Source organism: Herpailurus yagouaroundi, unplaced genomic scaffold (assembly GCF_014898765.1).
Source record: "Herpailurus yagouaroundi ecotype Mexico unplaced genomic scaffold, PumYag 160, whole genome shotgun sequence".
Taxonomy (NCBI): domain Eukaryota; kingdom Metazoa; phylum Chordata; class Mammalia; order Carnivora; family Felidae; genus Herpailurus; species Herpailurus yagouaroundi.
In genome coordinates this window covers 20,517,912-20,532,477 of record NW_024412401.1, presented here as the reverse complement: position 1 = coordinate 20,532,477, position 14,566 = coordinate 20,517,912, and the positions used below count along the sequence as shown (strand labels likewise).

At 37.4% G+C, this 14,566-nt stretch overlaps 1 protein-coding gene across 8 annotated transcripts in view; it reads right to left on the bottom strand.

Annotated features, from left to right (window-relative positions):
* The window catches only part of UNC13B (unc-13 homolog B), a 158,237-nt gene that overhangs the window by 90,367 nt on the left and 53,304 nt on the right, over positions 1-14,566 (bottom strand). For all 8 annotated transcript variants that reach the window (XR_005792535.1, XM_040481595.1, XM_040481594.1 and 5 more), the window contains 2 exons: positions 12,719-12,953; positions 9-8,275 (listed from right to left, as the gene is read on the bottom strand). Coding sequence is in view for 7 of the 8 variants with exons in the window: in XM_040481595.1 (XP_040337529.1) it covers positions 9-8,275; positions 12,719-12,953 (8,502 nt within the window). In the remaining variant the exon portion in view is untranslated. The remainder of the gene's footprint in view (positions 1-8; positions 8,276-12,718; positions 12,954-14,566) is intronic.

Below are 14,566 nucleotides of genomic sequence, written 5' to 3'. Positions count from 1 at the left end.
CTGCACATCTGAAAGAGACTCAGAGCTAGCAGGCATCACCTCCTCTTGTGTTTTTGGCTGGTGAAGCAGCTCAGTGACAGTGCAGTGTTCTTCCTTATGACTCCCTGAAGGACAGGTGGAGGTCGAGAGGTTGCTTTTGGAACCCCAGTGTTCTCCAGATGCTGAAATTCCCTGCTGGTTTTCCATTTCTCCAGGCCCTGAAAGCTCTTGAGTACATATACTTGGCTTGGTCTCCAGCTGCTCAGAGGTCCCAGAGGGCTGAGTAGCTGGCTCAGCACTAGCTCCAGCTATTTGAGAAGCCTCTAAAGTTTTGTCAGCCTCACTAGAGTTAAGATCCTGATCGCCGCTGATAACCAAAACTGGAGAAGAGGATTCTGCAGGGATTTGTTCAGGGCCCGCTTTGTTCTCTTTTGGCCATGTGAATGAAAGATCCAGCTTCTTTCCAAACCTTAGTTTTAGATCACCTGCCAGTGTACTCCCTTTCCCCTCACTACCTCCCTCAAATAGATTTGACAACTTCTTAAAACTGCCCATTAAACCAGGCTCTGCTGCTCTATTGCCAGAGGAGGAAGGTGGGGAAAAGAAAGACCTCAGTGGTTTCCCACAGTCAGTGGCAGAGGATGGGAAATGGAGTTTTGGCCAATTGGTCATATTTGGGATCTCAAAAAGAGGTCTTGGCTGCTCTGTTTCTTGGGGGACTGCAGGTAGATCTTTGTGGGTATCAAGTATCTCACAGTTTTTTCTGGCACAAAGCACAGGTTCCTCCAGGAGTGGTTGAGAAAGGTATCCTGGGGTTTCTGGTGTGGCACTCTGGCCAACATTTGCCTCACTAAATAGTGGAGTATTGGTTTCTACTGAATTGGCTGCCTGTAGCTCCAAGAAGTCTTGGTTTGTGGAGGTAGATTGCATAGCTGGCTCTGGCTCAAGAGGACTAGGTGGCTGAAATGGAGGAGGAAGCTCTTTGGCCACACAGGTAGGATCTGGATCCAACTGTGATGGCAATGAAATATGCTCTGCTTCCAATGATGTCTCTGTGTCTGTGCCCTGCAACAACCCCATGTCTCCTTCATCACTCAGAGACAATACTCCTTGTCCAGTATCATCCTCTGAAACAGAAGGTGCAGCCCTAATTGTTTCAGAATCTTGGGATTCTAGAATCTTGTCAGGAATATTATTGTTTTCCATTTCAGCTGTTAATTTAGTATCATCTATCAGGATCTCTGAGTCTGACTTTGCACTAACCACAGTCATTCTACACTCACTGAGAGTAGATTCTGAATTGAGTTCTGGAGAGGAAGTTTCTCCCCATAAATTTCCTGGAGGTACTAATCCTACAGTATCTCTGCAACTACCATTTTGAGGCCATGCAGTAGCTGGGATCGGCGATTCTTGTTTGTGAGTCTCTGATTTGGGACTTTTAAAAATTCCAAGTAACTCACCTTTGAGGGACTGAGATGATGCACGAGAAGAAAGAGAGAAAAAGGAGTTTTTTGTTGGAGGTTTAGGAGAGGAGAAAAGTCCAGAGAAAGTTTTGGGAGGTTCAATTAAGCACTCAGAGAAAGATTTCACTTTTGTCACAAACCCTGAAAACATTTCTACTGAAGAGCCCAACATTGATTTGTCTTCCTCTTTATCTGTCTCTAGGCTCTGGAGGTGCCCTGTATACCCTTGCTCCACAGAGGGCGAGGTTGCCTCCAGGATCTGTGTTAAGGTGTCATCAAGAGCCTTTTCTAATGGCAAGTTCAAAGGGTCACTCGTAAATCTTTCATTGTGGTGGTAGTTAGTACAACTGTCTAAATTGTTGAGCTTTTTAGTCAAATGGTTACCATGTGAAAAAGACTTGGCCAGGTTGTCACAAGGGAAGACTTCCTGTATGAAAGGCTCTTCTTCATAGGGAGCTACCCCAAGGGTCTCTGGACCAATGAGCAGAGTTTCAGTTTGTACCTGAAATCCTGGTGAATGAGGAACATCGTCTTGCAACTTATTCATCTGGAAATTTGCTAAAGATGTCCCTGGTCCATTACTAGAATCTAGTTTTCCCTGATAGTCCTCTACATTGAGCTCATCTGTAAGGCAAGTAACCTCAGTAGTGTTGCTAATAGAAACACAAGGAACTATTTGCTGTTCATGAGCTACCTCCTGGATTATGCGATCTCTATTGCCACTGGAACCTTCTCTAGTCATTGTGCCACTCATGTCTACAAAAACACTTGGCTTCTTACAGGGCTGAGAAGTCACTGGAGCAACTGTTGAAAGGCTATGTTTTTCCCCAGGAGTCTGCTGCTTTTCGTCCAAAAAGGACAAGCTGAAGAAACTAAAAGGGCTATTATGAGCGGCATCCTTCTTGCTGCTTGAGTTAGTAGTGGAAAAAAAGGAAGGAAGTGTGAATAGCCTTTCTGCTTGAGATTTGGTTCTTGGTAGAGCAGCAGAGGCTCTGTTCTCAGATTTTTCAGATCCAGTCAGGAAAGAAAATATACTCTTTCTGGTTGGCAACTCTGGTTGAGATGGAGATGTTGTGGCAGTTGAAAAACTCCAGTCTTGGTCAGAAGAATGATCCTGTTCATTTGAATTTCTTCTGCTCAGAATATCAACAGACAGTTTACTACTTCCTGAAACTTCTGTCACTGTAGACACAACGTTAGTTTCTATTGAAGAATCTCTGGAAGACTCTTTGAGACAATTTCTTGAGAACGATGGGTTTGGTGATTGCTGGATTAGGTGGTCTCTGGAAGATAACTCTTTTCCAGTCAAATTATTACTCTGTATATCTACAGTTGATGGTTCTTTTAGCCCACTGTCATCAATAGTAATCTGCTTGTTCAGACTCCTAACTCGAACCTTCCTTTTAGAGGCAACTGGCATAGCAGAAAAGTTCCCAACATCCTGGCTATTTAGCTGTGCAGGATTAGGACTTGATTTGACTTCATCCTTATTAACCATCAAGGAAACAGACATATTTTCAGTTGTCTGTATAGAAGATACATTGGTTTTAAATAAGTCCCCAAGGGTACCAAAAAAATTTGAAACACCAGAAGATTCATTCTTTTGCTGAGAAGGTATATTTTTATCTTCATTCTTTTCTAAATTTGGTGATCCTTCTTTATTTGCCAGGGTTTTAAAAAGGTTCAAAAATCCAGATGCCTGTTTTCCATTTGACACCACACTTACTGAAGGGTCTTCTCCCCGACCAAAGAGTTTCAATGCACTTTTAAATAATGTACTCTCAGACTCTTTGGAAGACTGGTCATGGAGAAGCTCACAGTTCTTGGGTTCATCCTTACTGAATTGTGATGTAAGAGGAATGGAAACAGAGTCAACTGTAATGATTTCCTCATTTTCTATATCTGCTTTAGCCTGAGGAGTTATTTGGCTTACCTGGACAACAGATTTTAACAAACTTTGTTTTTTCACATGAATACTTTTATTTAAAGGGAATTCTTGCTTCATATTTTTAAATTCTGGTTGCGGAACATTGGGTACTGTTTTTCTTTCTAAATCCTTCTTGAGAAGACCTTCTTCTTCATTTTGGGAGTTATTCTCTAATTGCTCATTCAGGATTAATGACTGAACACCACCATTTGTGAGCTCTGCTAAGTCTGACTCCTGATTCATTTTCTTTAAAACCAAAGACTCTAAGGATTCATTCTCATCAAAATTCAAAGTCCTTGTAACCAAAGCACCCAAAGCAGAAAATAATGAGGTTCCTTTTTTCAGTGATGACATCTCTCCTGTTTGCTGTAGGCTATTAGTCATATCTTCAAAATGAACCAAAGAGGTAGCTTCTTCAGAAGACTGAATCCAATGGAAACTGGAAGGGTAAATTGATGCATCCTTAGCAAGAAGCTGATACTTACTTCTCTCTATAACAGGATTTTTATTTAAGTCATGATTACCAATAGTTTGGGGCTGATTTCTGAGATCCAATATATATTCAAAGTCTTCAGAACTACACACCACTTCTTCGAAAGATCTAAAATTTCCTTTAAACTTTTGAAGATTATAGCCTGAAAAATCTAATGGTTGATCCTTTTGGCCATAATTTGACTGTTCAAGTACTTGTGAAAAGGTTCCTAAATTTAGATACACTGGTCCCTCACTTTTTGGCAAAACTACAGATAAATCAAGAGGGTCATCAATTGGTTCCTCTTCAACATACCAGGATAATTCATCTTCCTTGTCATGTACTTTAAAACTACAGGCTGATATAATGCTGTCATCCAACATAATACTTGATAGATCATTTGTTTGTAAATCACAATTCAAATATTCTTGATAAGAACAATCAGGTATAAATAAATAGGCATACTGCCCAGTAGAATCAGTGAGGAGATAATACATATACTGACCATCATGAAACATATAATATCCATAATCTCCATTCTCTGATGGCCACCACACTCCATTTTCAAGACATGACCACCATTCCTGGTAGTCATAACTGACACTTGAAAAAACAAAGTTTTCGTCCATTCTTAATGATTCTTGATCAACTACAGAATATGTAGTCTTCTCATAACCTGAAGAACAACTTAAGTCAATGGGCAATTCTTCTAGTGAATTCGTAGTCTCACTAATTGGAAGATATGAATTTCCATATATTGAGTGAGCTGCCCACATATCACTTCTTAATAAGTTATCTTCATTAAATGCTAACTGGTCCAATGATTCATATGGTAAGTCACGCCAAATGACACTGTTTGGATTTGTTTTCCACTCCAAGATATTTGCAGTTTGATCCTTTTGGCAAAAATTTATTGCTGAGCTTTCTGAGTCAGGCCACAAGAAAACATCAGCTGATGGGAATGTATTTTGATTTAGCATATAATAAACTGGCTGAAGTTTTCTGGAATTTTTAGAGAAATCTTTTATATCAGAGTCCCATTCAGAACAGAAAGGATTATTCATGTCTTCAAAAGCCTGATAGTGGTTTGATTTATTAAGAATGTTAGTATTTAATGTATGTGGGTTTAACTTGTTTGAATTTTCATGTATTTTCTCCTTAAGAACATGGTGTGGTGTCAGCCTCTCAGCCAAAGATTTCTCTAAGAGGCCCTGCTGAGTGCTCGGAGCAAAGTCAAGTATCCTGTCCTCAGAAGAGGGGCAATTCTTTTCACTTAGCTGGTTTTTCCACATAGGAGAGCAATGATCATTATCAACCCAAGCATCAGATAATGGTATGTTTTCTTTAGGTGAAGATATAAAGTTTTTTATTAAGCCAGATGTTTCTTCTTTTTCAACATGGTTCTTCTGATTCTCAGAAGTCACACATGAAGTAACAGGGATCTCATCCACAGATAAATGTTTATTTCCATTCAAACTTTTTATATTGCCTAAAGACATGGACTTTGCCTCATCTGGTTTACAATCAGTCACATTGTTATTGTGTATCAAGTTAAATATTCCAGAGAGTAATCCTGGAGTATTATTATTATGATGAGAGTCACCACTTTTCAAATTTAATTCTTGTTGATTAGACAAGTTTTGAAGAGAAGAAAACCTGTTAAATAGGCCAGAAAGGAGGCCTCCTTGGATTCTTTTCTTAGAGGCTTTATCTACAAGTTTGTCTTCATTAATTTCATTAACCAAGGTGGATTTTGAAATGGTAGAAGTAAATGTTAATGAGTCTGATACTGTTAAAGATGTCACTTGTGTAAGAGTCTTACTTTCTTCTGAAGAATCTGAAGGAATATATTCTTTGGACACAACTTCAGGGATGGCTAAAGTATCTATCTGACAGTTCTCTGCTGCTGTGTGACCACTTGAATTCAATTTCTCTATATTCCCAAATTTCCCAAGATCGTTATTAATAATTGGAACAGAATTAGACTTTATTCTATTAAGTGTGGTATCTTCAGGACAATTTATTTGGTCATTTTTATTAAATGTTTCTGTATCATCAGGTTTCCCTAAATTATTATGAATATTTGGAACTGAACTAGATTTTATTAAATTAAGTTTGGCATTTTCATGGCAGTTTCTTTGGATCTCTTCATCAACAGTTACTGCTGAGTCAGGAAAACTCTGGTCATTGACAGTGGTACGACCATCAGTGAAAGGAAATTTAAAAAGAGGAAAAATGCTTCCTTTCTCTCTTAAATCTTGCTGTTTCTCAGAATGACTAAGAACTCTGAAAAATGGAATATGTAGTTTTCTATTAAAGGAAAAGGAATGTCCATTTTTCTTATGGCCCCTTTCCCATCCATCTTCCTCCAACTGGTGAATTTTCATAGATTCTGACAAAGTTTCCTTTGAACAGGTCTCAGGTGAAGTGAGCAAAAACTGGCTAAAGGATTTTCTGAGTGGCTCAAGAAAATCATCATCACCAGTAACTTTGTCCCCCTCTACTGTCTTTGAAGAAGACTCTCTATTTGCAGTTGTACTGCCAGCTATACAAGGATGTCCTACAGTGTTTTGGGCACATATTTTTGGTTGATGTGGTACCAGAGACAAATCTGTACAGGGTTTTCTTTCCAAGAGACTCTCAATATCATCTTTTTTATTTGCAGAACCACCTAAGCTTGAAGGTTCATTGGTCACTTGGGAAGACAACAAATCTTCACTTGTGGGCATTTGGGATGAGCTTGTAGTTTCTCCATCATGCCTATCTAAAGTGATGATTTTATTGTCATTGCCAAGGGCGTCTTTCCTTTGATTTGACTCTGAACCACACCCAACAAAGCTTTCCTTTCTTGTTGGCTTGTTCTGGTCATCTTTTTTGGTTTCATCCTTTTCGGAAAAGATCTTTAATGGATTTAACATGCTGAAAACAGACTTTATAACTGAACTCTGACTCTGTGGAGTGGAGTCCCTTCCAGTAGTCTCTGTTGCATCCTGAAGGCTTAAATTTCCAGTTTTACCACCTGTGTGCTCATTTTCAGAAGTTTTGTCATTTCTGCCAAAATCTTTATTATCAACTGTGTGAGAGGATAATGGAGATCGCATGGAAAGATCCTTCCCCAATACAGACTTGGCTCTGGGTTTAGATCCTGAATTAGTCGTCTCTATCTGATCAAGAGTTTCTGTTTTCTCTGGAACTAAATAAACCAGCTTTTCCACAGAGGTTGTTAGATGTTTTGTTCCCGAACCTACCTTTTCTGTAAGTGAACTGAACAAAGAACCAACGGCACATTTCACTCCATTCAGCTCAGGGAAAGAGACAGCCTTGTCCTTGTCATTCTTGACAATGGTTAAAGGTGGTATTTGATCTCCAAGCATTTTCTGTTCTGCATTATTACCAGTACTATTGTGTTTAAGTGATTTTTCAGTTCGTGAAAGGGAACCAAATCCATTAATCTCCTCTTCTTTCTCTGCTAAATATTCTGACACAGTTTCTACCAAACACTGAAGCTCATCCATTGTATCAACATAGTCCTCCTTGGGTTCCTCAAGAGAGGGAGGGGTCATCTCTTCCATGGGGCACCCAGACAGATCTCCAAGTGTGTTTGCATCACAGTTCATCTTTTGTAATGGGAATGCTGGATTTGTTACATTGTATTCTTCAGGAAAGCCTCCACTATGATGGATATTGGATGGATGACTTATTGGTGACAGTAAACCTTCTGGCTTATCAGTGAGAGGAGAGTTCAGAAGTTCCTCAGAAGTACTACTAGTAGAATCTTCAAGAATATCTAATGGAGTGAAATTAGTGACATGCTGGTTTAAGCCAGATGATTTTTCACAGTTCTTGTAACCACCAGAAAGATCGTAATCATGATTTTCCAACTTGGTGGTCCAGATGCCACTCTTGACCACAAAGCCGTTTTTATAAGGGTGCAAAATTGGGTAATTTTGTTTCTTCTTTTCAGTGTGGCAAATGTTACAATTTTCAGTGTCAGGATATGTACTTTTGAAGTCAGTCTTAGTTTCTGATCTTTCATTGTACTGTGTTCTTTGACTGTGTTCAAAATCACGGTATAAGGGTTTATTTTTTCTTCTCCTATCTACTGTATCATATTTCTGAGGATAACTGGAGAACACAGATGTTTCATACTTAAGGTCAAAATTAAAGGCAGTAGAGAATTCAGTTTCTTGGCCCTGTGATGGTATCTTTTCCCAATTCTTGTACTTCTGTTGTTCTTGACGGCTGTAAGATTTATCAGTTTTTGAAAGAGTTCTAATTTCTTTTACTTTTGCTTCCTTTATGTTACTGTTTTCTAGAAACTCTTGTGGTATTTCCCCCTCTATCTCCTCATATGTACCTTCTTGCTCTTCATAGTCAACATCAGAGAAAGCTGAAATAATCCTAATTTTGTCATTCTTAGCCTGCAAGTCTTGTCTGATATAAAGGGATAAAATTGGAGGAAGAGTAAGACAAAAAAAAAAGATGAAACAGGGAAAAGGAAGAAACAAATCATAAAATTCAGTGCACATTCAATGAGAAAACTAAAATAAAATAGTTTGACAAAAACCATTCAGACTAAAAACGTATGATAAAGAAATTTACATGTTCTTAAATCAGTATTAAAGCAATTTAGTCAAATAGTTTTTTCCACATCAGAAAAAGAACTGCTATAATAATAACTTTAAAATACTGTACTTCACTTGCTACCATGAGCTTTTTAGGATCCTTTTATTTTCTAAGAAAGATAGAGACAAACAAAATGAACATGTTTCCTCAATATTTAGACTGTATTTACAATGCCCAAGTTTAGAACTAAGTATTCGATGAAAATATATCAAGGGATTTCAAGAAACCTAAATTTGTTGATGAATTTGGGTCTGAAAAGATGTCAAGCTGTTAACTTACTGTAAGTTATTATTTGAGGCAGTATAGTCAAGAATATGATCAAACATATTTCTTTTAAAAAGAAAAACTATCCACATAATAAAAATAATCTTTGATTGTCAAAAGGCAAACCTTGTTACAGGACCAACAAGAGCATATTATTTAAAGCATTACAATTTATGAAATTTAAAACTATATGCATCGAGGATCACAGTGAAATGACGACCTTTCCCTATATTGATTATAACACTAGAAGCTATATTCCAACTTAAGTCAATAAATACATAAGATACTTGACCTTTCTTTCAGTTAGATTAGAAACTGCCCACTTTCTGTGTACTCAAGTGGGGGTATATAGAGGACCTGCAGACTAGAAGCCTGTGAGCCCAGTATGTTCTTTTATAGACCTAACATCCAATTGTATTTATTTAGGAAGCAGAAAGAAGATCATAGTGGTCTCATAGTCACTAAAAATCTTCAAGGGAGAAACTGAAGAGGTATTAATAATAAACTTCAAGAGATATTCTTTTGCTTTTGATCCCTCAACACTAGAGATACTTTGGCTATATATCTAACAAAGTCCAACTCTATTTTCAAATCTCAAATTATGGGCTTTTACATAATTTATGTAAGTTTCCAGTTACTCTGGATTCATTAGGTGAACGCGCATTTGACTGGGGTACCTGGCTGGCTCAGTAGGTGGAAGGTGCAACTCTTGATCTCATTACTGTGAGTTCAAACCCCACACTGGGTATAGAGATTACTTAAAAATATTTTTCAAAAAAGCCCACTTGGTTGAGACAGGAAATCCAATCTAACATATTTTTTTTTTTTACATGGAGTTTCATTATTCTCCAGTATCCGCAAAAACTCAAACTAAACTAACTCCAGCCTAGAAGGCTTTTTACTTCAACTTAAATCAATAGATAGCCATTGCTATAGTGAATGAAGCTATTTATTCTTACACTTCTAATTTACTGGCAGGTACTGAGAACATTTGTTCCCTCAGGATTTTAAATGTTCTTACTAAAAAACTGTGTAACGTAAGGACTCAGACCATCTCCAAGAACTTAGTATTTATAGTAAGAGAGAAGTTTAAAAATCAATGCTGGTGATAAAATTTCTTCAAACTTTTTAAAGGATGAATCATTTCAAAAATTTAAGTTAAAAATGTCTATGATAAAAGCTTACTTAAAAATCATGTTAATTTTTCTCTGCTGGAGAGGAAAAAATATTTATTCTTTAAACTCATTTCTTATACTGATACAATAAAACCAAATTTATATGGGATTAAGTTAAAAACATTTTAGGAAAAAATTTGCAATTTAAAGTATATTACTAATACTCTTCTAAACATTATTATAGCAGTAGCCTAGGAAACAATCAAAATAATAATAGGGTAATAATTAAATAAAATGTAGTCATTTAGGTTGATGCACCATTATTATTGCTGGCCTACACATCTAAAACTTGGAAATATAGAGGGAAAGAAGGTCAGAAGTCATGGATTTTTGCTATTATTTTTTTCTTAAAGTAGGACAATATAAACAACTAAAATCAAATATATAAAATATGCAAATGTTCACTAATAAACCAGCAAGGAGTAGAGACCAACTACAGTAGAATTCCTGGCCTATTTCTTTTTAAAATCAGATTATAAAGAGTAAAAATTCTATGTGATGTTTGATAGGTGAAAAAGTTTCATTTAAAATATTCCCACAGATGATAGTAAACTGAGACAGGATGTTGTATCGCAGGTAGGCAACCATCTGAGGCTTGGGATTAATATTCACCAGTTTGGCAAGATAAGCAAAAAGAAATGATATTATGTTATGGGATGGTGAATTTTAGCAACCAAAATTATGAGCTAAACTGGAATGGTTTTTAAAATATATACAATGGAATACTACTTGGCAATGAGAAAGAATGAAATATGACCTTTTGTAGCAACGTGGATGGAACTGGAGAGTGTTATGCTAAGTGAAATAAGTCATACAGAGAAAGATACCATATGTTTTCACTCTTATGTGGATCCTGAGAAACTTAACAGAAGAACATGGGGGAGGGGAAGGGGAAAAAAAAAAAAAAAAGTTAGGGAGCCAAACCATAAGAGACTCTTAAAAACTGAGAATAAACTGAGGGTTGCTGGGGAGTGGGAGGGAGGTGAGGGTGGGTGATGGGCACTGAGGAGGGCACCTGTTGGAAGGAGCACTGGGTGTTGTATGGAAACCAATTGGACAATAAATTCCGTATTAAAAAAAATAAAAAATAAAAATAAAATATTAACCTCCAACCAATAATTAATTCAGGCAAGGATCATCAATGGATACTACAATTAATGGGTAAAATGTTGTTGGGGAAACAGAATAAGGACACAATCTAGGGTATCATTCCAGATACTCTAATTACAAAGGGTAACTTTACACTGGAAAATCTGGCATATACCAGATTTCTTAACTCAGAGGTCAAACTAAACATAACCAATAAAAAGGCAAAGTAAGGGGCGCCTGGGTGACGCAGTCGGTTGAGCGTCCGACTTCAGCCAGGTCACGATCTCGCGGTCCGTGAGTTCGAGCCCCGTGTCAGGTTCTGGGCTGACAGCTCAGAGCCTGGAGCCTGTTTCTGATTCTGTGTCTCCCTCTCTCTCTGCCCCTCCCCCGTTCATGCTCTGTCTCTCTCTGTCCCAAAAATAAATAAACGTTGAAAAAAAAATTAAAAAAAAAAAAAAAGGCAAAGTAAAATCATGTGTCTGCTGAGCATCTATTGTAATGTTTTTGCCAAAAATGTTTAACCTGATTCTAAACATGAAGAAACAATCAGCCAAACCAAATTAAGAGCATATTCTCAAAACAACTAGCCTGGACTCTTCAAAAAATGTTAGATTATAATAGACTACAGAAATAGGAAATCAAATGTAATGTACCATGATCTTTGATTGGATCCTAGATCAAAAATAGAAATATGGAAAATGGAAAAAAGGAAATATACAGAAGATAATTGGGACTAGAGAAATTTAAATATGGTCCATATATTAAATAGTATCATTGTATTATTACATTTCTTAAATGTGATCATTATATTGAGGCTATGTAAGAGAAAGTCCTTTCTCTTGGGAATTATATGCTCAAGTACTTCCTGGTAAAGTAACATGGTATCTGCAATTAATTTCAAATAGTTCAGAAAAAAAAAAGGCATGCACATATGAATATACATTAGAGAGAATGAAATAAAAAGTAAATGTAGCATAATGTTAACACAATTGATGAATCTAGATAACACGAATATGGATGTTGACTGTATTTGTCCAAATGTTGTTAGCATTTTTTTTAAGTTGGGGGAAGGAGGGGGAGCATATACGTATATATTTGTTTTTATACTCAAAAATATATGACAATAGTCTATGGAAGGGTACATAAGTAACAAACAAGGGTGGTGTGAGAACTAGAAGACAGGAAGGGGATGGGGTAGAGAAGGACAGGTGCAAGTGGGAGATTCTTCATTATATGTGTTATTGTACCTTAACATTTTTTAACCATGTTTTGTGTATTTAAAATTTTTCTAAAGTTCCAGCAAAAGTACTGAATCTGCTATGAAGAGATCATCTAAAGTTCCCAGGGAAATATTTAGGTAGGAAGGATTATCCAAACATTTAACATCTGTGATTTTCTTTTTTTAATCTTGGTGAAAAGTGTATCAGAATCACTGGGCTGGGCACAGGCATGGGCTGGTTTTCAATCATCCACCCTAAGTGAGCATGCTCCCACCAGGTGAGAATCACTGATCATAAAGAGAAATATTTATAACAGAAATGTCTAAATGGGGATGTATAAAAGAGAAAAAAAAAGACCGATAATCTATACAGAACGGCTGGAGCTTGGCCTTTCAGATTGCTATATTTGCACTACCACCTCAAGTTAAAGCATCAAAATATTGTCAGTTGTATCTTGGAAACTACACATGAGGAAAAGAAAGTGCTTTGTTTCTAATACCCACCTGAGGGCCCTCCGCTCTGGATAATCAAGATCATAACTTTGCATAGAGTCATTGCAAGAATCCCGGGAACTGCCCTGAAGTAGCAGCTGCTGTGGCAATCGCACAGGCACAGGAAACTGGTGCACAGAAGCATTGGGCTGGGAAGTCGTATGGTAAGGAGGTGGGATGCTATTGCTGGTCTCACTGCGATAGTCACTATCTCGGTCATCAACGGCACTATCAGGATCTTCAAAAGCTGTGAAAGAAGCACAGTCAAAGCATTCCAGCTTTATTTAGTTCTTCAGAATTTTCTTCTGCTTCTATCCTAAGTAGCCACAAGCCTGGACCTTGAGGACAAGAACACACGAGCCAAGTGACTTCAATGCCATATGGAAAACTGTTTCAATTAATACTCACAAGTTTCTTTCCTTATGAGACAAGACACTTGTTTTCATTTTAGTGCTCATTCTCAAGAGGAGTTCCAAGTTGCATTTTCCCAGTGCAGAATTCTCTGGAATTCTGACTCTCTAGCTACCATAACTCTAGTAAAAATCTGTTTCTAAATGTCATAGATTCTAGTATTTTCCTGTTATAAAAATGGGCAGAAGAGAAATTCTCATTTGAAGTTGGCTTGCTGCTTTCAGACTTTAAAAACAGATGGCTAAACCCAATAAGCAGGTCCAACTTCAGAAGCTGGTCAGGTAATGAGGAAAGTCAAAGCCAAGGTTCAGCAGTCAAACCAAAAGCTTGACTAAGAATAGCAGCAGTTGTTTTTTTTTTTAAGTACTATGCCAACTTTTAATTTTTTTTTAAGTAAGCTCTACACCCATTGTGGGGCTTGAACTCATGACCCCACAATCAAGAGTCACATGCTTTACTGACTGAGTCAGCCAGGCACTCCAGAACAGTCTCACTGTCTTGCTGCAACAACAGGTTTTTCTAACAACTCCTATCAAGTACCTACATCCTGGGGCTCAGAATTTCCATCTGAAGCCTGGGCTAAAGAGGAAAACATAAGCACTGGCAATGGAATCTTGCTGACAATGCAGCCAAGTTTATCTAACAACAGTGTCTATAATTTCATAAAATTATTTCTGCTTTTCAGGCCAGCACCTGACAAGCTAGTTTTATTCTTGATGTTAGCTAAAATGACCGCAGTTACAAATCCTGCTCCAAGCATGATCCTATATGTCCTGTCTTGCCAATTTCCTATTTGGCACAGTGAGGAAAAGGAATTATTTATCATCCTAAAATGGAGATGGACTCCTCATATTAGTAATTAAAAAAAAAAATCTTGGTAGTTATGTGGGCAGTGAAAACCTTCTGAAGACCATAAGATTGGGCTTTCACAATCGCTCATGTAGGAGATAAAAACCTGCATCCATGCAGTGGAAATGGAAAAGAGTTAAGGAACTGGAAAAAAAAAAATCCAGAGTGAAGTGATAAAACCAGGGGACAAATAGAAGGTAACAGGGAAATGACACCTTGGCTTGCACACTAGGACTACATGGTAGATAGTAATTCCACTAAAAGAGACAAGAGAGCTAAAACATGTGGGTTTTACAACCAATGAAGAAAATTTGAACACTGGATTCCAGACAACATTTGTGGGTACAGCTCAGAGTAGGGATAGAAGATCTCATGAGCATTTTCCCTTTTGAATTTAAGGCAACATATGAGCATAAGAAAAGGAGAGTAATCATTACCTCAGGAGAAAAAAATCAACATGAAAAAGAGGCTAACCTCAAAAATGGCCAGGAAAGGTACTAGTCAAACCATAGGGGATACAAAGCATTCTGCTCAGAAAGCATTCTGATCACACATTAGAAAAAAGAGACTTTTAGGGGTATTGGTTTCAGATCTTGATAC